General features: G+C 36.5%; 1 protein-coding gene and 1 non-coding gene across 3 annotated transcripts in view; one reads left to right on the top strand and one right to left on the bottom strand.

The window, feature by feature from the left end:
* Positions 1 to 1,418: 1,418 nt before the first annotated feature.
* Positions 1,419 to 26,394, bottom strand: part of LOC101746439 (limbic system-associated membrane protein) — a 75,491-nt gene continuing 50,515 nt past the window's right edge. For both annotated transcript variants that reach the window (XM_038018541.2, XM_038018542.2), the window contains exons 5-10: positions 12,330 to 12,503; positions 9,871 to 9,999; positions 7,694 to 7,832; positions 6,918 to 7,066; positions 6,234 to 6,287; positions 1,419 to 2,298 (exon numbers count right to left, since the gene is read on the bottom strand). In XM_038018541.2, the coding sequence (XP_037874469.1) occupies positions 2,195 to 2,298; positions 6,234 to 6,287; positions 6,918 to 7,066; positions 7,694 to 7,832; positions 9,871 to 9,999; positions 12,330 to 12,503 (749 nt within the window). In that variant the 3' untranslated portion in view covers positions 1,419 to 2,194. The remainder of the gene's footprint in view (positions 2,299 to 6,233; positions 6,288 to 6,917; positions 7,067 to 7,693; positions 7,833 to 9,870; positions 10,000 to 12,329; positions 12,504 to 26,394) is intronic.
* Positions 23,599 to 23,680, top strand: TRNAS-CGA (transfer RNA serine (anticodon CGA)). The gene has a single exon. It is a non-coding gene; the product is annotated as a tRNA-Ser (tRNA).

Genomic DNA, 26,394 nt, shown 5'->3' with positions numbered 1-26,394 from the left:
TTTAATATTACATTAGATTACAAACATTATTAAGCTATTGCATAGCTTTAATCGCGAACTTTGAGCGCGGCGACCGAATCATGAAATTCCGTAACGAAAATAAAACCTAACACCCCCACTCCGCCTACTATATAGCTCGCGTTCAACACATTCACACGTTGCGCTTGTGTGGTGTTCGTGAATAAGCGCGCGGCGTGACGTCGCACTGCATGCGCATCATGAAAAGTCTAGCCATCTCTCTCTAGGATATGAGTCTTTTTAGTCTAGGATATGAGTATGAAGGGGACAGTTTGCTTTTGTTATTTTATTATTGTTTCAATATTAAATTATTATTGTCTAATTATAATTGCATACGTTCATAAAAAATGCTATGTAATAACTTTACCGCGGCAGTCCCCGAGTGCCACACGTGTTTTTATTTTATTTAGTTATTAAACTTCATGTAAATATAAATGTTAGACTTAATAGTTCACCGTTACTTAGACATTACATAAGCGTTAGGCTAAGGCATTCTTTACCAGTCAACCAAAGGTAAATGTATAGTAAATAATGGTAGGTGCATTAAAATTGACATTAAATTACAAATACATACATACCATACAAAAGTGCTCTCGCAGAAAAATCGTAAACCATTTTGAATATTTCGCGTGAAATATAAAAATCACCTTCGTGCATCCGATGTTGTTCATTTTAATACAGTCGAAGCGTTCCACGGTCATAGCTCCGTAACTGAAAATGTGTGTGTACCATTTATGTATTCCTATCTAGAATTTTCTGTGCTCAGTTTTAGCGAAATATGAAGGCTTTGAATACTAAAGCAGGAAATGACGTCAACTAAAGCTAAAATTCTCGTCGAAAGCACGGACGAACAGCGTCCCGGGGCTTATAGAAAAAACAATATATCATATAATATATAACATGTACATAAACTCTCTAAAAGTAATCCAATCCCGTTCCTGCAGGATAACTCGCGGAGCATCGTAAAACGTGAGGAATATCGACCTACAAGACGACTTAAATTTAGAACCGTTACATAAGTATCTCAAGAAAGCGTCAGAATGCTTCTTCGATAAAGCGGCGCGACACGATAACCCTCTTATTGTGGTCGTGGACGGGTCAACGCAAGCCTTGTCTGTCTTGTCTTCCGACGCATGTCTTTTTACTATAGTATAATCACCCCCACCGCCATACTACACTTGCTACCGGGCATTGGTGGTAGAAGAGCCCGTGCGGGAGGTAACCATCACCGTGACTATATCGGCCGCGAGGCAGTCATGCGTTTCAAGGGTGAGGGGTTATTCAATATAACCCCAAAGTAGATTGTGATATCCGATAGCCTCTTAACACCGGGAGTGTCTAGCGTTCATTAAAATAAACCAATAAAAAACACAAGGACTTATAAAAATAAAATTCCAATATTATGTTTTAATAATGTATTTATTCTTCGTAAACAGTCTTATAATCGAGCGATCAGTTTACACAATACGTACATAAACTCCGTAAACAGTAATCCAATTTGGCTGAGTACTAAGCGAATTTCTTTTACAAGAACTAATGATTACGATCGTTGTTTCTGTAAGGGATTTACAATTTATAACATCATTAAATAATTACTTACAGTTTATATATTTACACGAAATTGAAACATTGTAATTGAATTACGTTCCTTTTTAAGCATTTGTTTTGTGTCTGACGTCGAAAAAGGTGTACAGGCCGCGCCGATAATGTCCGTTCATCGTATTTGAGAAAGAGAAAGCACAATCGGCTCTGTAGAGCGCCGTCTCTGTCTTTCATTTGTACGACGTTTCCCTCTCATAATCGAAGCTAGCCGCTACCATTGATTCTCACATTTTTGAGTACGATAACCGTTTTTTGTTGAGCTTGTCATACGCACGTAATTTTTACGCTTATGTGACAAAAAATAATGCGGTTACGTGACTCTGAACCTTTATTTAAATTAGCTTAGCGAGTTATTCGTAAATGACATTTTTAGATCTGAATTCGCCGAAAAAAGTATATTAAATACTTTATTTTGATCAATTTTTATTTTCACACTAACTTGTGATTAATTGACTCATTAATAGCACTTTTGTATTCAAATGATTGTAATTTAACAAGAAACATTTGAATGTATGTAACGTCAGACACAAAAGTTTAAAACAACAAAGACAATATTATTTACATCTTAAAATAACTACGTAAACATGTATAAATACGCGAACAAACATAACGTGCACAAAAATATCCTGTTTGAATGGAGGAAGTTGGATGTATCTCCTTTAGCTGCTTCCGTTAGACCTGTTAAAAGGAAGGAAATAAAATTAAAATACCAAAATTTAAATTCGAGAAATCATAGTAAAATATGATACACTCAGTCTGAATATCTCCGATTTTGACTTGTTTTCTTCATACAATTTTTTTTTAAGGGATTTTATGACCTGGTAACTGAGACCTTTAAGTCATATTGTCTTATTTTAATTTATATTCATGTTTTTATGAAAAATGATATTATGGAGTGAAATGGAATGAAGATGATTAATTTGAAACAATTTGAAACATTAATCAACTGGGAAGAAATTAAATGAAATGAGATGAGATGATATGGGATGAAATATAATCTCAGTAAAATGGTACTAATATTTTTTCAGTGGACTTTTTGGAGGATCCCAAGAAGTTACGTCCAGCGGCTTTGTTTCATTTTCCCACATTTGTGCACTTTCACAGATATTAAACAGTTAATAAACCACCATTATTACACATTTAAACCCGAAGAAACACTAAAAAGACAAAATAAAACAAATCACACCACTTCACTCCTCGCGTTCCCGCCAAAAAGTCCCTCTTCATACAAAGAATCATTATATAAATGTACTATTGCAGGATATGCTTGTTTGAAGGATAAATAATTGGTATTAGAGGAATATTTCGTAAACAATTTGTATTTTTAATTAAAGTTTTAAAACTTCTTAAACGGCCGCTCTGATATTACGACATTTACAACTCACAACATACGACGATTTTTAAGGTATGATTGCTTCTAAGCCATGGTTCTGAGTTTGGGACCCGAAAAATATACTACACGCAGATATGTGTGCGTTAAATCGCGACAATTACTGATGTGCCCACAATCAGAGAGGGTTTTTTTTATTGCTTATATGGGTGGATGAGCTCGCAGCCCACCTGGTGTTAAGTGGTTACGGGTGCCCATAGACATCTACAACGTAAATGCGCCAGCCACCTTGAGATATAAGTTCTAAGATCTCAGTATAGTTACAACGGCTGCCCTACCCTTCAGAACGAAACGCATTACTCCTTCACGGCAGAAATAGACTGGGCGGTGGTACGAACCCGCGCGGACTCACAAAAGGTCCTACCACCAGTATATATAACTTTTATCTATTGCTTCTGGATATTTGACAATTTTAATCCGTATTAATCACAATTTGAAAAGACTTTTATCTCTAATTGAGAAAAAAAACGTTCCATTCGCTTAATCCCAATCAGATGCAATATGCAAATAAAACAGAGACATTCTTTTGAAATTGTTTTCATTACGGTGCACAAGCGAGGTACCTTGAAGAAAACTTTACGTGGAGTTCAATAATGGAGCTTGCGAATTATGGAGAACGGTTATCAAGGCTTACAATAAGCAAGGATTCCACATGACCACGACTTCTCTGACAAGAGTAACCGACTATGATGATGATGATGATGATAGAGTTCAATACCATATTTTTTTTCCAGTACCATGAGTTGAATGTCCTGTTGGAGTTAGGATTGTGTTTTTTTAGTGTGAATTTCTATAAAATATGGTGTCTCAAGATGTTTGGCGCGGGTTCCCATTAAAATAAAAGCCCCATTAACAATGTGGTGCCATGGAAGTTATTTCCTCGACCCGTAAACATGTATTTTTTTAATGCTAACAAGTTCTAAATCTCAGTTTTTACGGTACAACGACTGCTCCGTCCTTCAAGCTGAAACGCATTACTGCTTCACGGCAGAAATAGGCAAAGCGGTTGTACCTACACGTGCGAGCTCCATTTCCCTAAAACCAGTAAGATAAATCATAAATACAGGTTTATAAACTGTAAAAGTAATGATTAAAATCAGAACAAAACGGCAAAATGAATTTGTATCGGCAGGATCACTGCAATGCAGCTGTATTGGAGAGGTGAGCTGTGAATTCTCGTTCCGGTCAGACTTGTAAGAGTCGGGAGTTTTGGCGTGTGCATTATGCATACAGACTTTTACTACACCGATTTCATTCTGATTTCTCTCTGGCTCAATTTTTTTATTTTTTATTTTATTGCCAACGTATGGTGGACGAGCTCACAGTCCACCCGGTGTTTGATGATTACCGGAGCCCATAGACATCTACAACGTAAATGCCGCCAACCAGTTTGAGATATAAGTTCTGAGGTCTCAGTATACTTACAACAGCTGGCCCACCCTTCAAACCGAAACGCATTACTGCTTCACGGCAGAAATAGGCAGAGTGGTGGTAACTACGCGTTCGGACTCACGAGAGGTCCTACCACCAGTGAATGGTTTTAGCGCATAAAATTAATCTTAAATATCTAAAGTTTTCGTTGAAATGTGTTTGCAGATCTGGTCAACGAGGAGTGCTCCAAGTCTTTGGTATCCCGTAATTTCCTATAAACTATCTAAGAGTACTTCCTAAATTCTATACGATCTAAGAGTACTTCCTAAATTCTATGACGTATCCTTTTACAATCGTGGTTTCAGTCCTCAGCAATATATTTTATCTTGGCTTGGGTTTACTGACCACTCAGAGCGACGGTGACCGCTCACCAGCAAGGAGGCCGTATGCTCGTCTGTCAATCTATTCAATAATTAATAAGGAAACTATAGTCATTTTCATTGTGTGCTACGCACAGATCACACTGTGTGTTCATTATGTAAATACATATTCATATTATTATGTACTACCGACATAGCGATTCAAAAGATTTGATTATAGTCAACAATTATATAACATTAAACTAAATGAATAAATTTTATCATACAATTTATGAAGTTCAATAATAAAATAACCAGATTATGGAAAACGCACACAGAAATAGTACCAATAGTAATAGGAGCAACCGGAGTAATAGCCAAAAGCCTACAGAAATACATAGATAAATTAGATGCAAACATCAACCCACACATCATGCAGAAACAAGCTGCCATACACACGGTCACCATCATCACGAAAGTCTTGGGGGATACGGTCTTCGTAGGAGGGGAAACTGAGCCACCCTTTCCCTGAGGGTCTCGGGGCGGGAGCTCAGTAAACCGAGCCTAGAGCTCGAGTAGAGGAACAATAATAAATAATTATAAATAAAAGATAATAATAAAAGAAACGTATTTTAAATATTAATTTGATAGTGAAAATGTTGATTGAACAAAGCGAATGAATTTGTTAGTTAACTTCGTACCGTTATAAAGAAAATTGAAGTTTCATTGAACAACTCCCACTCAATTACAGTTTTGTTGAAGATAGCCTAATATTATTTGCATTTTCGTAAACTACAGATATTTATTTGTTTTTATTTTGTATTTTGATTTGTTTACGTGTGCTCGCAGTTTCTATTCAGCACAACAGTTTGAAACAGATTGATTATCATTTTCGTAGATAGAGAAGTCTATTGCACTACTAAGACAGTTTTTTCCCTATTCCTGCCGGAAAGACAGGCATAAGTTTGATCTAAAATGGAGGAGAGGTCATCTAGCACCAATGGGTGAAGTTTGATGTTTATAGACTCCAGAAACCATTTAGCAATCAGATAAAATTTAAGTAAATGCGGTTAGCGTGGTATGGACATGTGACGTGTAGAGAGAAGATGCATGTGACTAGGAGATGTATGGAAATGGTAGTGCAAGGTAGAGGGGAAAGAGGTTGACCGAAGAAGACATGGATGGAGTGTGTGAATGACGATATGAAAGAGAGAGAGAGGAGTGAGTGTTGAGATGACGACTGATAGAAGAGAATGGAAGACAAAAAATAGCTGTGCTGATCCATGATAAGGTAGAGAAAAAGAAGAAGATAAAGTTTAAATACCTTTAACAAACCTATAGCAAACATAGCTAAATACAGCTGCCGTATCAAGTGTTTTTAGAATATATGTATAATCATTTAACTCTGCAATGCATCTTATTACATGTCGAATTTTGTGAAGCCACAACAAAACGAGCGAAGCCTACACAGAAAAGATTTAAAATATTCATACCTCCGGCAACGCTGATTTGATTGAAGTCCTCCTGGTACGAGTTCAGTTTTATTTCTGTAAATTAATAATTAATTGTTAATTTTAAGACGAGTATAGTTGATTTTAAGACGAGATTTTATTTTGTAAAAGACTTATATTTATGTAGTACTCTTTACTGCATAAGTTGTAGTAGTGGACAATACAAGACTTCTGCGAGTGCATCATCTGCCAGAAGGCGTCACAGGGATCGCTCAGCTCTTTTGATGCCAAGCCACCGTTGTGAGGCCCTCATCTGAATATAAATCACTTGCGAATCTAGACCTTTTAATTTTAAGTACTTAAGTCCTCTTTCCTTTCGACTGTTTTTCTAGCGGTCCATCAAAATGGAATTGGGTTGGCCAATTTCAATGATTAGCCCGGTCGAACAAATAAGCGCTGAAGAATTGCTTTTTGCTATAATCTATTCATTAATATCATCGTATTAAAATGGTATTATTAAAATGTAAATTGAATTCTAAAATAATTGTCAAAGAAAACAAAGTCATAGATTTATTTCAATGTTAAAAATCTTACCCCTTTGTCATTCTGCCCAAAGTCATAAGCCCTTCGTTTTCTCCGAAACGTAATTCCTGTCACAGTCTCACCTGATTGGCATTTAGCAGTTCCATAAAATATTAATTAAACAATATTTCACATAAAACTCACCATACAATCTAAGAGTCCCTTCGCTTTTGCCGAGAGAATTCGTGCTGACACAGTTGTACGTCCCGATGTCATTCCTAGAGAACTGTCTAATTGTCAGCCACATGGATACTTTGTAGGACGCCTTCTCTTCTCTTATGGTGTATTTAGGCCTATCAAGAAACGAAAAATCAATACCATTTTATTAATATAGTTGAATTAGTCGCTCCCAATCGCCCCGGTGTTAAGTCACTACTGTAGTCCTTAGACATCACAATATGAATGCCGTTATCTCTCTTGTGACCACAAATTTAAATGTTATCAATGTTTGAAACGGCGTTCCTGAATTTTGTCCCAAAACGAATTATTATTTAGGTTAACACAATTATAAGTTATCACTATCCCACTATTTTGTACAAAGGGATAGATAAACCCATGAGCGTAATGCTGGTAACGCGGTTGCCTGATTTCGTAGAAACCTCAGTACGAGGTATGAGCTCGAAGACCTAGAATCTTGGAATAGCCGATCCATCCCCATCGAACCCCATCCGCTAACTCAAAAAGAGTAAATACACAAATATTTACCGGCAATCAATCATCGTGACAAACATTAACTAGTCTTAGTAAATTTTAAGGTAGATAATATAGTCCCTATCCGTCTGCAAACAAGGGTTCCAATTGTATTCGCTTATCTCTAGCATCTCCTATAGCTATAGACAGATCATATGAGCAATAGCTCTGCTTAATTGAGAACAAACTGGAAAAGAGATTGAAAACTAACATTTCAGATATTTTCTTACCCATCTAAGAGCATTTCTCCCCTGTTCTTGATCCAATAATTGATTGTATTAGGATAGGCCTCCACGTAGCACTTGAGTTTGACGTCAGTGCCTAGTGGTGCACCTAATAACTGGTTTGGCACTTTTACGGTAGGCGCGACTGTTGGCAAATGAAAAAATTAACCTATTGGGAAGAATAGGGTCATTAAACTATTATAGATAGGCTCGGAAAATTTAACCTACTAGCTGTACTCGTCCGCTTCGTTGGGCATTTAAAATTAACATTATTATATCCCACCGCCACAAAGATTCTCATCATTATCGCAACTGGTATAGGGCGTCCAACACTCATATAAATATTAGCCTATCCATTAAGTACATGTATTTTCCATATGGATACCAAGTTTCAAGTCAATTGGATGCATGGTTCAGTAGTTATAACGGAACATCCGTGAAAACCACTGTAGATTTATATATTAGTATAGATATGAAAGAATAGGGACATTAAACTATTATAAATAGGCTAGAATAGGATTTAAATTAGGCTTGAGTTTGTTGAGAAATTGATCAGTACATTAACAACGAAAACAGAATAATCCATGCACATTTTCGTGAATAGCGCACTCGTGACTATATTAAAATCGCGTGACGTCATAAATTTTTGACTGCCATCTATGAGGGAAAAGTTGGAATTTCCAAATGACAAATGAATCGTTCATTTTTTTTATTGTCCATCTTACAACTACACTTTACGTAACACGTATTCTTTCGTTACAGAGCGACGGCTTCAGGTCGAATGAGTTGGTGAAATTATTTCAGTGTTTTGTATTATTTGTTGTCTAAATTTTAAGTCAAACCAACAGTTTCACTCCGTCTCTATTCAATGCTATATCAAACTATATTTTCTATCTTTCCATTATGATTGAAAGTAAAAGACATAGCGCATTGTCACTATTTTTAGGTTACCGGCTTTTACTAAATAATAGTTGATCGATAACACCTTCGCGGCGCGGCGTCACAACAATGGGAATATATATATCGTGTCCTTTCTAATTATTAGCGCAGGATATGTCCAAAACAGGTTAACGGGATCCTTCGTCAAACTTGACATTTGATCGTGTTTACGCGGGTTTTTTGGGGGTTCAACGATTTCGTATGTCGTTATAAATTTTACTATCATCACATTATTTAGAATCATAAAGTTTTATTATAATAGTGGTATATTTGCATTTTGCTATTATGCAGATATTATCATATTTAGAATCAAAACGTTCAACTGAAGCAGTCGTGCCTAAGGTTTTCTTTATTTTTTATATATTTATTTATAACTTTATATACTAGACAGTATAAAGGCGGACTTAATGCCATAGGCATTCTCTGACAGTCTACCTTAGGGGAGTGCAGAGGTGAACCTTGGTGGGTGTAGTGTGATAGTGATATTACTTAAACATAATAATATGTGTATATATAACACACATAATATGTATAGATACAAATACTCGTACTTATTTAAATACATATACATAAATACATACATATATATATAAAGAAATATCAATTAGATGACTCTTTACTGATAGGGAAGCCTCGTCCTATCTTTCTTGTAGTAAATAAATTATGTTTTTCATTTTGAAGGGCGGAACAGATATTTTACAATAAAATTGACATGAAATCCTCACGTTCGTGTTACGGCCAGGTAACGTTCAAGCTCCTACACCGATCGATTGCAATAAAATAGTTTAATGGCTTCAGCTTTGAAATAGTTTTTCTATAAGTATATTGGAACGAAGTCTCTTATAGGACGACGCGGAGGGGTACCCTAACCGGGAAAAAACGTCCGTAACATAAGATTTTTATTATTGATGTATAGTCTTAGTATGATGGCTATACAGTGTCTAATGTATAGTCTACGTGATGACGGTTTTCTATGATAGAACATAATTAGGCTTAAGGGTTTCTTTTATATTATTATTATATATTTTTTATAAATCATTGTGAATAAAATAAAGTTGATAACTTTGTAAAGTAGTTTTTTTATATTTATCAATAAAAAAATCATAATAAAAATGTATACCCGAATAATTGTTTTCTTTATACCTCGAATAGAACTTAAAATTAATATTTTTATAATAAGGAACTTCGTTCCTATCCGGTGTCCCACGACACCACACATCTTTTTTTTTCTATACGTCACGTACAGTTGACTAGCAGTGTGATCCTCTTGCTGACCGCTGGAGGCACGTCGTTTGAAGCTATGCAGAGGAAAGCGCCCATCTGACGTCGATCCACGCGCCACAAAGGTAAAGAACTACCCACGTAGTTCTCAACTGTAGAGAGATAGATTAATAAGGAAATGTCTAGATTTCGTCCCCAATGAAAGATCTGATAGAAACTGAGGTATGAAGTGGAGTGAGCCACAAAATCGTCGATCGCGTTAGTTATGACTGGTTTCTGCATGGCATAGATCCTCATCGGGTCTCCGTGTGGCTTATTACGCGAATGATGTGTAGCACGTTTGCCAAGGGGATGGAATACCCCGAGTATTTTTCCACTGCAGGCATTAAAAGTTCGTTTAAAATCCACGGATTATCTATCTATTTTAATACAAAGTGTCACTGAAAAATTATCTCTTCAAAAGACACATTTAACCAACTAGGAAAAGGGAAAACAACTTTTAGGGTTTATTTTTACGTTTTTTTTGTCACTATATTGCAAAATTTTGAATATTTTACAGATTTCGTGGCTTACAATACGCAAAAATAAAAAATAACACTGAAGCAAAAGTCATGTAGATATTGACAACCTTACGAATTTAATATCCCAACACACTAAACGGTACCGAAATCGTTCTCTTCAAAATCTGTAAGTGAATATTAAATTTCTAACTCAATAATTTAACGGTGGCGTCCAATTAAAATTTGGCTTCGTTTCGTAAAGTACAAAGTTCTTGTTTGCAGGCGAACGAGTTGGTTTCGCGGCATTTACCTTTTAAATCCATTTTAAACGCGTCATCATCATTGATTTGCCCAATATTTTAATCAAAAATGCCATGGCATTGAAAATGTTTTTATGATCTAAAAATCATTTATTACGCTTATATTTTAATAATTCACTTGAAATAAGTCTGCAAAATTAATTTAAACAAGATAAAATTGTGTGTTATGATGTGATTTATTCACACGTAATTTTTTTTGTGGTTTCTTGATTGTCCGCATCTTCAAAATTGTTATGCGGCTTTTTAATAAGATTTTTCGGAAGAACGAATTGTGAAACTTGAAAATGAGGTACATAGTCTAACACAATCTTGAAATTCCTCCACTAAACACACACTTCGACCGAACGAATAACCTAATATTATCGTTCAGTTTAATATTAATTCTTAATCTAATTCAGTGAGGTTGGGTCTCCGCTGGGAGTCGTCACTGGTAATGTGGCTCGGTCAATTTGCAAGCAACACCTGCGGCATAGATCTGCATACGGTCAACCGGATTAACTCAGAACAATTCGTAAGAACATGTTATTGAGGCATTTAAGGGGTATTTTAGAATCGCCATATTTGAAGGGAAAGTAATAGTTAATATTTAAATATTTTGTAGCTTTAGCAGTGGAATAGCTGTTATATATTATTGAGATTTGGACTTTATCTCTCAGTGTAGTAGTCACTCTGCTATTCCTAAGGCTCTCAACCGTATGTCTTCATCGTGACCTGAAATATTTCGTTCACATAGCGCGCAAACACTTTAATAGCCCGGTTCATCTGGACTCAACCCAAGACTCATCGTTACCGATAAAATAAAAAGCCAAGAGGACAAAGCCCAAAACGGTGGTTTGACCAGGTGATTCAGTAGCTCGAAATGCCGATGAATTGAAGCTCTTCACCAGGTAAACGATATGAAGACGGGGTGAGAAACAGTGTGAAGACTACAGATGAGTCACGATTCTCAATAATAAGAGAAGACACTGAGATGAGGAACCTTAAAGTGCACGAAGCATATGCATTCTATAAAGAGAATTAAATTAAAGATTTGAGGTATTGTCAGTTTCCAATGGCTTTTTTTTTCAGTCAAAAATGTTTTTTTAATTTTGCTGTAAACCTCGACACGCTACCGCCAGTTATATTGCCAACGTCCACGGGGATTGTAAGCGCTTTATGTCAGGTAGCGTTGGTGTTGTACTGACCCTGATCACTGTCCTAAAATGTGGATTCGATAGAAGGTCGATGTCAATATCTTTTTTAAACAAATTTAATGTTTGCAGTGTACTTTATTTTGTGTCGTATTGCTCTTTCTGGTACTTATTGCCCTGGAGTTAGTTAGATATGTTTGAACCTGAGATCGTTAATTTGTTCGTATCAAATGTCATTTTATCTTCAAAATATTACGACTAGAAATATTACCTAAACAAGAATAAGTATTAATGTCTTGATAACAGGCTATTTAAAAGTTAAGAAGTTAAATGAATGTAAATTAGTTAAGTCAACTAATAGCTCTAAGTAGACGAGCTTACAGGCCATCTGCTGCCACTCACCTTGAAACATAAAGTCAGAGACTCAATTTTATTTCACTGTGACTCTCTTAACCTTCAAACATAAACGCTTGAACGTTTTCTAAAAATGCGTGAAATTTTTACATTCCCGTATGGGCCCTAATAACCTTACCTTTGTCAAAATCCCTCGACATGGGTTTCTTAAGCAGAATAGGTTCGTGGTCTTCCCTTCTCCACGTTATTTTGGGTGGGGGATGACCTGTCGCCTTGCAGGTCAATGTGGCATTCTCCAACTCCTGCACTGAGACATCGCCTGATGCATCATCACTGATGATATCTGGTGGAACTATAGACAGAACAGTAAACGCTTTAGTGAATCAAAAACACATCCAGTTTCATTTTTATAATGTCTTTTTACGTATAAAGTTTGACAAAAACAACATTTAGCTACTTTTTATGCGGAAAAATTTAAAATGCACTCGACATCCTTTACCCAGTAGTAGATAATATAACTAAATGTAAGACCTGATACTCATCAAAGCCCTTGAACACCAAAGTTATTAACCTCCATTCTCCTTGAGATATACAATTGAATCCAGTAAATCCGTTATAAGTTTGATGATAATTTCACGACCACTGTATAAGTTTTCTTGCACCTATAGTGGTATGGCATATTATTATAGTTCTAATACTACTGGTGTTAAAGGAGATAGAAAGTATAAAATTTAATAACGTTCATTTGAGAGGGAAGAAGATCCACAGTGCGTTTCCAGAGATCATTTTTGCCACGTACCATCCGGCTTTGGAATGAGCTCCCTTCCACGGTGTTCCCTAAGCGATATGACATGTACTTCTTCAAACGAGGCTTGGGGAGAATATTATGCGCTAGCCAGCGGCTTGGCTCTGCCCCTGGCATTGCTGACGTCCATGAGCGACGGTAACCACTTACCATCAGGTGGGCCGTATGCTCATCTGCCTGCTGGGGCAATAAAAAATAAGATGCGATATAATTAAGTTTCTTCGTCTGCAGTCTTTCTCGACACGCTTCGAAAAGTACCAACAATTTTCAAAGATTTTACAAGATCCAAATATTCCCTAAAGAGAACAAGTTAATCCCGTGTGCGGTACGCGAGGCTGGTGGAATTAAAAAAAAACTCGAACTCTAACGGTGAAGATTGTTGGCGCCTATCCAACACCTGTAATCCTCATATCGTGAAGATGAAACCCGAAGCAAAACAAACTGCTTCAAGAACTGTTAGTTGGTAATATGCGCAGAGGAACGTCAGTTACTAATTTGTATAAAAATCTAACAGAGAGCAATATCCGAATTACAGCGACCGTGAAAACATGCGGGAAACTTATGAGAATTTGACACTAAACGTAAGCGCCGTCCTAATTATGTCTATGACACCGATGAAAGATGAAGATATCGATTACAACACATGAATAATAATCGTATTAATTGCAAAAAACATTGAAATAATTTAAATGGCTTAATGGGTCTATCTCATAGATATTAGGTATACCGTGAATGGTGCCAAAAGGATTCAGTCATGAGATCAAAGTCGCAGTAATAATTGCATTATGTGACGGTAGTCCCATTTTGTAAACAGGAATGCATGATTCCTACACGACTGAAATAGGCGGAATGACGATACCTAATTAACCAGGCTTGTGCACGCCATGTCACTAATAATTAGAAAAAGAAAAGACAGTTTTACGGGTCTTTATTGCACTCCTTCATCATCAAAACTAATAAGTATTCGAAATAAATGTAATTATATCTTAAAGTTATTAAATCAATCACGTGGTTAAACTTTAAATGATTTCAAACACATAAAACAACTTTAGATCTGCAAGGGTCAGAGGCCTCTGACGCAGAAACCAGACAATCACAAATTAAGGTCACTGCCGCTGCCAGGATGATCTAGTTAATTAAAAAGTCTCTGTGTACCCAAGAACTAGTATCTGACGTATTGTACAGCACCCATATCATTAATACTCAGTCAACAAATTCAAAAAGGGTAAATATGAGCCACGCAAATCAAAGAGTATCACTGGGCCCAGTCGCTGATTGAACTAGTCCCAACCAAAAAATTACTTAAGACACTAATATCATAAAAAAGATGGCCACAAATTCCCCTTTTGATTATTATTATTATTATTATTATTTATACTATTTAAATGACAAAAACAGCTCATAAATAAATTCTTCTTCTTCTTTTTCTCCACCTTATCCCACTAGGTGGGGTCGGCACAGCTATTTTTTCTCACCCATTCTCTTCTATCAGCCGTTATCTCAACACTCACTCCTCTCTCTCTCATATCGTCATTCACACACTCCATCCATGTCTTCTTTGGTCGACCTCTTACCCCTCTACCTTGCACTACCATTTCCGTACATCCCCTAAATAAATAACTAAATAGCTAAATAATGAAATAATCATATAGCTCATAAATAACTAAATACAAATAATTTTAAAATTAAACGCCGAGATGTAATCGTACCGATTTTTTAGCCAGCTTCTCAAATAACTTCGATATGAAAAACAAATACAAATTATTAATAAATGGATTCCAAATTCACAAAGAGCGAAACGCTTTCCATAAATTGAGGGTTTTTCCTTCACCTTAAGAATAATTTATTCGAGTACGAAGTTCTCTTTGGTTTTTTTAACTAAAACTTTATAGCTAACCTTATTTTAATTAAGAGAAATGTATGGGAGATCGGGAGGGACGGAAAATTCAAAAACTCTCCTTTGGACTAATGAGAGTTAATTAATAAGTTTTACGTTATTTTTATTAACGATTCAAGATTGATAATTTTGGAATTTCAATTTATATTTTTGCTGTATATAATGTGGTATATGATGGGTGAAATCTCCATTGTCAGGAACAACAGGAACAGGTAGGCAGCGGCTTGGCTCTGCCCCTGGCATTGCTGAAGTCCATGGGCGACGGTAACCACTCACCATCAGGTGGGCCGTATGCTCGTCTGCCTACAAGGGCAATAAAAAAAAATAAAAAAATAAAAACTAATCCTGATTTCCTTCAGAATGGATTCTGTCACTGTTTTATTTCAGAAATTTGCTCAATAACGCATATTGCTAAGCTATTTATAGTGTATAATTTTTTCCTGAGTGTACATTTCTTCCTTATTTCTTGTGTGTAAGATTTGAGCCACGTACATAATATATTTGCATCAACCGAAACTTGCATAGGGCCCGTCATGCCTTACGCGAGTGAGGTGTTTGCTTGCACATAGGCACCTTCCAATTCCTACAATCTCGTTTTTGCAGATTAGCCGTTGGAGCTCCGTGGTTCGTGAAGAACGTCGACTTACACGACGACTTGGACCTCGAATTGATCCAAAAATACATGAAGTCCGCGTCAGAACGTTACTTCGATAAAGCAATTCGTCATGATAATCGCCTTATCGTTGTCGCCGCTGACTACTCCCCGAATCCTGATCACGCAGGAGCCACTCACCGTCGTCGCCCTAGATACATCCCTACGGATCCATCAGATCCTTGCATTAGACGCCTTCCGCTCTGCCACTAGGAGTAGAGACCCCGGTAACCGAACTCTTTGCTGAGTTCGACGAGCAACCTAACCTAAACATGAGCCCGTTGAGTTTCTCGCCGGATCTTCTCAGCGGGTCGCGATTCCGATTCCGTAGTAGATTCATTCGCGATGCAGCTACTCTAGAGTTGTTAGATCTTCCTTGGAGGCCCTCGGGTAGCTGTTCCCGCCTGTAGCAAATCCCGCCCCTTTTGGCTGAGCCCTTACTTGCCCAACTGTCCTTGTGAAACTGGAATGGTCTCCGGGCCACCAGTAAATCCTCAATCATAAAAAAACCTCGTCCACTAATCTAGGCAATAAAAAGGAGTATATCGAGCATCTTATCCCATTTTCGCAAATGAATTTTTGCATCCACGCATCTTATAGAAGATGACCGAAAGACTATAACCATATAAAATTTTCTATCTTAAAACCTTGTGTACAAGTACACGACATCGTATCAAAAGATCTTCCGAATAAAAGAAGAAAAAACAGAAATACTTCAAAACGTTTACAAGACGGCGGAATAAAAACAAACAGCTATAAAGCCGTAACTGAATTTAAATGTTAAATGCAAATGTAGGCTCCGACGGAACGTTTAGAGGGGCGAAAAGTTTCTTATTACGAACGAAAGAATGATAAATCAGGTGTATGAACTTAAGAAAAACCTTACCTTTCCTTTTTTAAGGAAGCTAGTTTCCGTGTGGTGTCAAATATTTTAGGGCCGGGTATTTAAAGAGAGGGAGAACGAAAATATACTTTTTCCTACAACAGATACATAACTAGATTTTGTCGAAAAATATCACATAAGAACGTTATCATGCGTTGACTCATAATTGAAGTCCTTAAATTAAATACAACATGGTAGTACAGTGCTTCAACGACAGGATAGCTAGGTAATTTTGATGCGAGGTATCAAGTAGTATGAATTGGTGATCGGTTTGGTGGGTCATTAATCATTTAAGATCCGTGACAACGCACAAAAGTACGACACTGGAATAACTGGTAGTAACTCTTCGGGCTCTCCTAAAAAGTCAATTGGACTCTCATAAATTCCTACTATTTAACTGATAGGATTTATATCATATTTGTCATTATCCATCATCTACGGCTTTGTTTTTAGCTGAAGTAAAAACGTTGATTAAGATGAGATTTTTCATTCATTGATTCCAAAATCAATTTCACTTAATTTCGTCTTTTGCTTATCCAATTAACAAATCGTTATCCACATTTTTTTCCTTACGTAATAGCTGGTAGCGTAAGGGGCTATTCCAGCTACGCTCAGGGTGGTCATCCATAGTGGCCATAGTTTATGGCCCCTTCTAAATATTTGACATAAGTTGGCGAATTATTTGGTAAGGTCATCTTGTGCGGTCTACGTTCTCTAATTTTGGTTTGATCCATGGTAATATTAAAGGCGCTGATGTTGACATATTAAATCATGCCGCAAGATGAGCGGCAATTTCATTGTTCCGATATCTACTTAACAACAGGTGGGCCGTGATTTCGAACATCAATCTAATTAAAGGACTTTGCGATTTCTTGTAGCCCACATGTGGCAAAGCGGTCAGTCACTAGGGCCCATAGGCACAAATTACAATCTCGATTCCTGTAATCAACACGGTGTCACTAATGAAATATAAACGATTCCTTTCATTTCATTTTTTCTCTCTTAAAATATCTCCTTCGTGAATATCCATTTCGCGAAATACCCTCAAGACTTACGACGTTAATTAAACTCGTTTTAAGGAATTAATATTTTAATATTGTTTCCCGAAATGTGTCCGCGTCGCGGCGTTTTGGGAATATTTATAATTTTGATATCATTTTATGGGAATGGTTTTATTTTTTAATATTTCTGTGGCGGGTAGCCATCATACAACGCAAGATATTTGACAAATGCCTGAATCTCGCTCACGACATTTTCAAGACAAGCTTGCATATACCTATATACAAGTTCCGAACAACGACATTCAGACCGTCGGTCTACCGAGCAATATCACCCACTCGGTGGAAGATCTTTTCCTCCTTCATCAAGAACTTTGGCTACCACAATTCCCGCATTCTCGCAGATAAAACAAAGTCATCAACAGTCATCCCACATTTCTATCATTATTAGGTTTCGTATTGCGAATTTTTTTGGCTTTGTCACGGTCACTAGCTTTGACTGACAAAAGGTCGAATCTCTGACCTTCCCATCCTTCAAAATAGAACGCCGGACTGCTTTGCGCGGATATCAGCAACACGATACCTGTTGGTGCGGTCTTACAAGATACCTTACAGCAAATCTAATTAGGTACGCTGTATTTTTGCTTTTCATGCCATAGTGCTTGGTTTAGTACTTCTTGTAAAAAGAAGGAAATTTTCGCAAAGCTTTAAGTTCTAGCATAGTCGCATCTATAAATTTTGTGACGTACACGAACAAACAAACAGATAGAGAATGATTTTATGTTACACGTTTTATGTTCATTATTGTTATTAAGTTTCCTATCTCCTTTCTATTCAGATTCAGAGCAATAAGCCTGCATTGAGGCATCTGTGTCGTGTGTGCTACACTAACAAATGGTAGTTTAAAAAGTAAATAAACATGCAAACCGACATAACAATTTATTTTCGTGTTGCTACTGGTCAGGTTATTAGAGAGAAGTTAAGAAATTACTGTAATGCTATCGGTCCTTGATGCTTATGCAAATGTTGAACTTAATCGGACGTCTTGACGTCCGTGAAAATGACGTTCAAAGATTGTATTACATACAAACATAGACACATACATATACCAGGGCATTGAAGACGTATTAAAAATTCCAAATCTTTCGTAATAACGTAACTCGTTTATCATTTCTTGACTGGAATATTACTGGAATTTCCAAATACCATTCTGATCTGTTCATTTCGGAAGAGGCGACTCGCGGGTTCCAGCTTTGGCCGCCAACTGAGTGAAGTCGCTCCATTTTTACGAAAGGATAGACTTCAAATAGTTTTTGAGACGGCATTGTTAATAGTTAGCAAATAATTATGAATTATCTTAATTTTTTTCGCAAAATATATTTGCATTTAAGCTATAAGAATGGTGCTACTGGTTGCAGCACAAGTTGCTGGTAGGTACCATAAACTTTCTGAATGAGGTAGCTCATCACTTCAGTCTTCGGTCTTATGTCGTATTTGAAAACCATAATTGTAACCAGGTTCTAGGTCACTGCTTATTCTCTATGTATAAAAATGAATTGCTGTTCGTTAGTCTCGCTAAAACTCGAGAACGGCCGGACCGATTTGGCTAATTTTGGTCTTGAATTATTTGTGGAAGTCCAGAGAAGGTTTAAAAGGTAGATAAATATAAAAATGCTCGGAATTAAATTAAAAATAACAATTTTCCGGACGGATTCCTTTTGTTTGTTTTAAGTTTATTTTATACAAAAGCTTAGGATTTTTATTTATCGATTGAGGCACTACGAAGTCTGCCGGGTCAGCTTGTTTTAATAAAAATAAGATTTCGACATCACGCCCCAGAGTGGATAGTGGCTCTGACATCGTGATGTCTATGGACCACTCAGCATAAAACTGCTTACGAGCCCTTCTGTTCAGCTTCCATTACAAAAAAAAAAACATTTCCGAAGAAAAGTAAGATATTTTCAAACGCAAAATTTTTGATGTCACCATCGTATTCCAGATTTATGTTCAGAAAACTCGCATCGTACGAGAATTATACGGCTCCCAAATTTAAAGGCCACATTTCTTTTGGATACATAAAAGATTCTCACACACTAATAGTGAAGCATGGTAACAAACGCCAATCATGACGACAGGGATCCGGCAACGTTTGATCAATGATCCATTGACAGGTTTTATACGTTTGAGGGGATCACGTCTATCAATCATGTGGGATTTAACTCAACGAGAGCGACGGCGGTGTTGCTCAATAAAAAACCATTGCGGAAATTCTGAATTTTTTGTAGTGTAAGTTAATATTTAAAATATAATGCGTCATACAATACAAGTGTTTTTTTTTTAATTTTTTTATTGCTTAGATGATTGGACGAGCGCACAGCCCACCTGGTTTTAAGTGGTTACTGGAGCCCATAGATATCTACGACGTAAATGCACCACCCACCTTGAGATATAAGTTCTAAGATCTCAGTATAGTTACAACGGCTGTCCCACCCTTCAAACCGAAACGCATTACTGCTTCACGGCAGAAATAGGCAGGGCGGTGGTACCTACCCGCGCGGACTCACAAGAGGTCCTACCACCAGTAAAGTTAATTGAAACAGGATGCTTAATATATTTTCATTGTTACAGTTTCCAATTAAGTTTGTTTCGTGTGAATATTAGATTTTAATTATAAAGTGAATAATTGAAAAGCAATGAAATTTAATGTATTTTTTAAATTATTAATTTATACTTTTATTCGGAAAATTTACTAAGCATTTCAAAATCTGTGATTGCAAAGTAAATTTTAATTGAAAGCTTCACTTGGTTTTTGTATAACAAAACAAATAATTTTACACTAAATATAATCAACAACATATTTACTAACAAGTATTTCTTAATAAATTTTTTAATTCAGATTTTTAGCATTCTCAGAATTGATTTCTTAGAGTGAATTCATTTTTTTTAAATCGTTTCCTGGTAACTCCGGCAGGTGTTAAGCCTTCATTGACAGATTGATGCCATAGAAGGGTTTTCAAATTGCTTTATTTTTGGAATATTTTATACAGAGTAAATTGCGTTTCAGAATTCACGTTAAAATGTTCTTACATCTAAAGGAGTTAATTTAGTTTCTTATTTAGGAAATAATTTTAACGAAATATGGAACGCTCGCCTCAAAATGTTAAATTGAAGTTGTTACTAAACAACTAATCTATACATATAAATAAAATTGGAGTGTCTGTTTGTAATATTTAAATAACCGCTTTTACTATATGCATATGAATATATATACGGTACATACACCAAAATAACATTTTTTTCAATTTTTGTCCGTCTGTCGTCTGTCTGTCTGTCTGTCTGTTTGTTCCGGCTAATCTCTGGAACGGCTGGACCGATTTTGACGGGACTTTCACTGACAGGTAGGTGATGATATAAAGAGTAACTTAGGCTACTTTTTTAGACTAGCTTCACCCCGTGGCGTCACCCGCGGTACGACAATAACTGCGGGTAGCATCGCGCGACTCAGCTAATCGTTATTATAATTTGTATACGGATGGGCGCGAATATATTATTATTTGTTATGCGCGTGCGAGCGGAGATGCGTGGTAGATGCCACTTCGGTGCTTTTTTTTCTATCTAAGCTGATAGCCTTGAGAGACTATTTCTGCGTAACCTTAACTAGTAAGTGAGCTCACGGGGCTCAAACCTGACGAATGCACTGCGCTCTCGGCGGCCGATTGTCATTGGAATTTTACTGTTAGGGCGTATTATGAACCAGTATCTGTGTGCCTGCCCATTTCTGAAAAGTAGCACTAGGGTTCAGGATTGGTACCCTATACACTTATGGCCAAATATTTATTTTACTGTAAACTCCTCGGCTTTGACAAGTGAATACATAAATAGGGTAGGTATCATTTCAACAAAACGCAACTTCTATGTGACGTACGGGTGGTAGGGCGTCTTGTGAGTCCGCATGGGTAGGTACCACCACTCTGTCTGTTTCTGCCGTGAAGCAGAAATGCGTTTCTGTTTGAAGGGTGGAGCAGCCGTTGTTGTAAACAAAAAAATGAGACCTTAAAACTATTATCACAAGGTAGGTGGCGCCTAGATGTCTATGGCCTCCGGTATCCACTTAACATCAGATGGGTCGTGAGCTCGCCTTCCCACCTAACCGATAAATAAAAAAAACGTGAACGCACAATATTAGCGGGTTCGTTTCTAAAATAAAAATACACAACTATCCTTTTTATAAATGGAAGTACTCCTTAACCTTAGCTACGGAACGATCGGTACCTACCCCGGATTACCATCACGCTAACATCGCATGACAACGAGCACGCTTCTTGCCACATAGACAAGGAAAACTCACACACCCTATTTGTTTTTGTAGACGAGTGGTCAAATCCACTATGGACGCGTCAAGGACTACGCAACGTGACCTCTATGTTGATTATTCCAACAACCTAAGCATAGATTTAATGCAGGATCAACTCTGTCATTGCTCGCTGCAAAAAGATTCTAACTTACAAGTCGCCAGCATCAAAGGTTTATGCAACAGCTTCTCCGGCTAAAGCACTCGCTTTAGTAATTTTTTATTAGTGAATTGGGCTTGAAAGCTCACGGGTTGTTGGTGAATGGTCTCTAGGACGTTGTATTGAATGCGTGCCCACAATATCTCCCATTATCCTTGAAACCATAATCCGTATTAAAATCTAACTCAATGTGGTCGTAATCAAGTTTTTTTTTATTGCTTAGATGGGTGGAAGAGTTCACAACTCACCCGTTGTTAAGTGATTACGGGGGCCCATAGACATCTATAACGTAAATGCCGCCACCCACCTTGGATATGAGCTCTAACGTCTCAGTATAGTTACAACGGCTGCCCCACCCTTCAAGCCCAAACGCATTACTGCTTCACGGCTGAAATAGGCAGAGTGGTGGTACCTTCCCGTGCGGACTCACAAGAAGTCCTACCACCAGTACTTACGACAATAATAATTTTCCGGGTTTAATTTTTATTGCCTTCACCGTGGCAGTCAATCGTGAACATTTGTTAAGTACGTACTAGAGGTCCCGCAGTAGTCGAAATTCGACTATAATTAATTGGAATTGTAAGTTTGTACACTATTATGATTGTATTTTGTACTTCTATAATCACAAATTGCGCCAAGACTACACTATAAAAAATATTAACAAAGACAAACAATATTTAATCCATTCTCAATTTGACAACAGACGTCAAGAACAAAAGTTTGACAATAAATAGTATGCATGCGTGTGTGCGTCAAATACATGGTATGTAGTGTGTGTAATATTTTCTTTATTGATTTAATGTATCTTTTATGCATTATTTTAAAAAAATATTAGCATTGTGCACTTCTTCTCTATGTTCTCTATAAGTGTGGAAAATTTCATACACCTCCGTCCGCGCAATTTTCGTAAAAAGGGATACAAAGTTTTTGCTTCACGTATTAATATATAGATAGATTGTATTGTATGTAAGTGGCCACTAGTCCCGCCAAACTAATTCACGAATGCTAAACTAAATAGGTCGTTTCAAAATGACAGCAGCCTATTTCATGACGCGCACAAAAAAAAACCGGAGCAACCACGAAATATAAAAAGTTTAGCAATTTTCTCTTTATTCGCGTCGACGTTTTGCATGTCTCGAGCGTCGAATGTCCCGCTTCCCATTCCAATTTCGAACTTGTTCAATAATAATCGAAAAGCACAACTTGACTTGCTTTGTAAATCTGTTGAGTTCTTTTTTTGTTTTTTGAGTATAAAATAAATAAAAACAGTATCGAATTTTAAATGATTTAAATGTAAAATTATGTATAATAAATAAAAAAGGATATTAGGTATTTTTTAATAAAATCGTTTTTAGGAAAACTAAGCTATTGAGCGTGCATGATATTCCTGGTAATATAATATAATAGCTGGTAAGGACTTGTAGCGAAAGACAAGAGACCAAAACGAATGGAGTACATGTGGATGGACCTACACTCAGCATTGGGTGGACTCAAGTTGAATAAGAGATTGAAGTTGAAATAGTTGAAGTAGAAGACATTCCGGTAATATTGCTGTTTTTTGTTTCTCAATTAACCTATAGGTAATCTATGTTGCACGTTGTAAATAATATTTCGGGGAGTCGTACTGGCTATGAATGATAATGATTCAAGAGAAGAATTCTAAATAGAACTTTGACGGCTATTTTCGATTTCGTTGTCACAGCAGTCGTGGCCGAGTGGTTCAGGCGTCTGACTCGAAATCAGATTCCCTATGGGAGCGTAGGTTCGAATCCTACCGGCTGCGAGTGTAGGTGAATCGCACGATTCGCTAAGTTTTTTCTTATGTTATTATAAATGCTACTCTGTATAAATGTATTTTCCATGGTTATGGATGTATATTAAATATATTATTATGTATGTGTATAATAAAAATATTACATTTATTTCCGTTATCTGGTACCTGTAACACAAGTTCTTTACGAACTTACCACGGGAACAGTTAACGTGGCGTGATTGTTAGTAAATATTTATTTATTTATTATTATTTATAAATTGAAGGAGGGTAATCTATATACGTGAAGCAAAAATTTGTAACCCTTTTTACGAAAATTCCGCGGAGTATGAAATTTCTCACAATTATAGAAAAGATAGAGAAGGAGTGCAAACTGCTATTTTTTTGTAATTATGCATAACAAAATCATTAAATCAATAAAAAAAACCTCACATTGCCATGTATTTGACACACACACGCATAACTCTATTGTTTATTGTTGGTCTGTGGTCAAATTGAGAATAGGTTGATATTGTTTGTTTTTAATATTAATTGTCTATAGTGTAATCTTGGCGAAATCTGTGATTATAGAAGTTTAATAGTCTTTGACAATAGAATCATAATAATGTTCTAATTTATAATTTTAATTAATTATAGTCAAATTTCTACTACTGGGAGACCACTTGTACCTATAAATAGAAAGAGGAAGCTAAAAGAGGGTAATTACAGCATGAGATGATTTGTTTGGATATTTGGAATGTCTGTTTGTTAGCACATATCCCCTGAACTTTACTGGTGGTAGGATCTCTGGTGAGTCCGCACAGGTAGGTACCACCACCTATTTCTGCCGTGAAGCAGTAATGCGTTTCGGTTTGAAGGGTGGGGCAGCCGTTGTAACTATACTTGAGACCTTAGAACTTATATCTTAAGGTGGGTGGCGCATTTACGTTGTAGATGTCTATGAGCTCTAGTAACCACTTAACACCAGGTGGACTGTAAGCTCTTCCACACAACTAAGCATTAAAAAAAAAGAACTATCAAATAAGTTTTCATATAACTTTCCCAGATCAACAGAGATTAATTTGAATCATGTAATATTGTGTTTTTTTTAAATCGGAAGTTATAAAAAATAGTTATTATGATATTTTAAAGATTTTTGGAATTTACTTTTACACTATACGATGTGTGAAGTTATCTAATGTAAAATATTATTAATACAAAACTAACTTCATCTGTATATTAAGTTATCAAGCTTAAACCGCTACACTTATTTTACAAAGTTCACAATTTTTTTTTTTTTTATAATGAATTTGGCTCCAACGCCTTTGGCATTGATTTTGCCAATGTCAAAGTATTTCCATAAATGACCGGTACTTAGAGGGAGAGGAAAAGTTCACAATTGGAATATGATTCAAGATTCATGAGAAGGAATTTAGGCTACTCTTCAATTCACCGCTGCGCACCGTGTTTCCGCCCACGCGATATAAAGTATCCATGTAAGTAAGGCTGCGGACGGTAATTTAATATGTACTTTAATTAGACATCAATTAATAAAGCAACATGTTAGGCAATAAAGTTATTTTGATCCCTAGACCAATGAAGAATGAAGAGTGTTTATAAAAAAGTATATTTCTTATCCTTGAAGTCGTCGTGATCTAAAGGATAAGGCGTCCGGTGCATTCGTATCTAACGATGCAACGGTGTTCGAATCGCGCAGGCGGTTATCAATTTTTCTAATGAAATACGTAATTGAGATATGTTCGCAATTGACTTCCACGGTGAAGGAATAACATCGTTTAATAAAAATCAAACCCGCAAAATTATTTTTTTCGTAATTACTGGTGGTAGGACATCTTGTGAGTCCGCACGGGTAGGTACCACCACCCCGCCTATTTCTGCCGTGAAGCAGTAATGCGTTTCGGTTTGAAGGGTGGGGCAGCTGTTGTAACTGTACTGACTGACGTTGTAGATGTCTATGAGCTCCAATACCACATAACACCCGGTGGGCTGTGAGCTCGTCCAACCATTTAGGCAATAAAAAAAGTATAAAAAAACTGTATTATTTGTGATCTTAATAAAATCTATACTAATATTATAAAGAGGAAAGATTTGTTTGTTTGTTTGTTTCGAATAGGCTCCGAAACTACTGGACCGATTTGAAAAATTCTTATTCCATTAGAAGCCGACATTGTCCCTGATGAACATAGGCTACTTTTTTTTATTTTTTTTTTATTTTTTTTTTTGGTTTCATGTGTGTTTTAATGTTTCCGAAGCGAAGCGAGGGCGGGTCGCTAGTCTATTAATAAATTAAATTACTGTCACGAAAACATTGTAAATAATCCTTTCACAAGTAACAAAACTCGAACAACAATATACGCGGTCGTTATAAAATTTGATTTCAATCCAATCTCAACAAAACGAGGCAATCACGAACTTCCTCATAAAATCATTTCTATATACACGTAATACGAAGTTGTCTGTCTACCTCACAGATAGAGTTCCGAACTTCGTTCGAAACTTACAGTGCGAATGCTCAGTTTTCATTCGTATCCTTTGAGAGGTTGTTGGGTTTACTTGGCTGTGTTTTTTTATTACAATACAACATTACTAGTATGATTTGCAAAATTTGTTTTAAGTATGTGATTTAAAGTAAAATTTACGGGAAAACTTAAAGCCATTAAGTGTCCAACGTAATGTAAGTTCTAGAATATAGCTTAAATAAATAATATCGGATGCATGATTCAGTA

The sequence above is a fragment of the Bombyx mori genome, chromosome 21, assembly GCF_030269925.1.
Source record: "Bombyx mori chromosome 21, ASM3026992v2".
NCBI lineage: Eukaryota > Metazoa > Arthropoda > Insecta > Lepidoptera > Bombycidae > Bombyx > Bombyx mori.
Note: the sequence above shows the minus strand (reverse complement) of the source record. Positions and strands in the feature narration are given on the sequence as shown.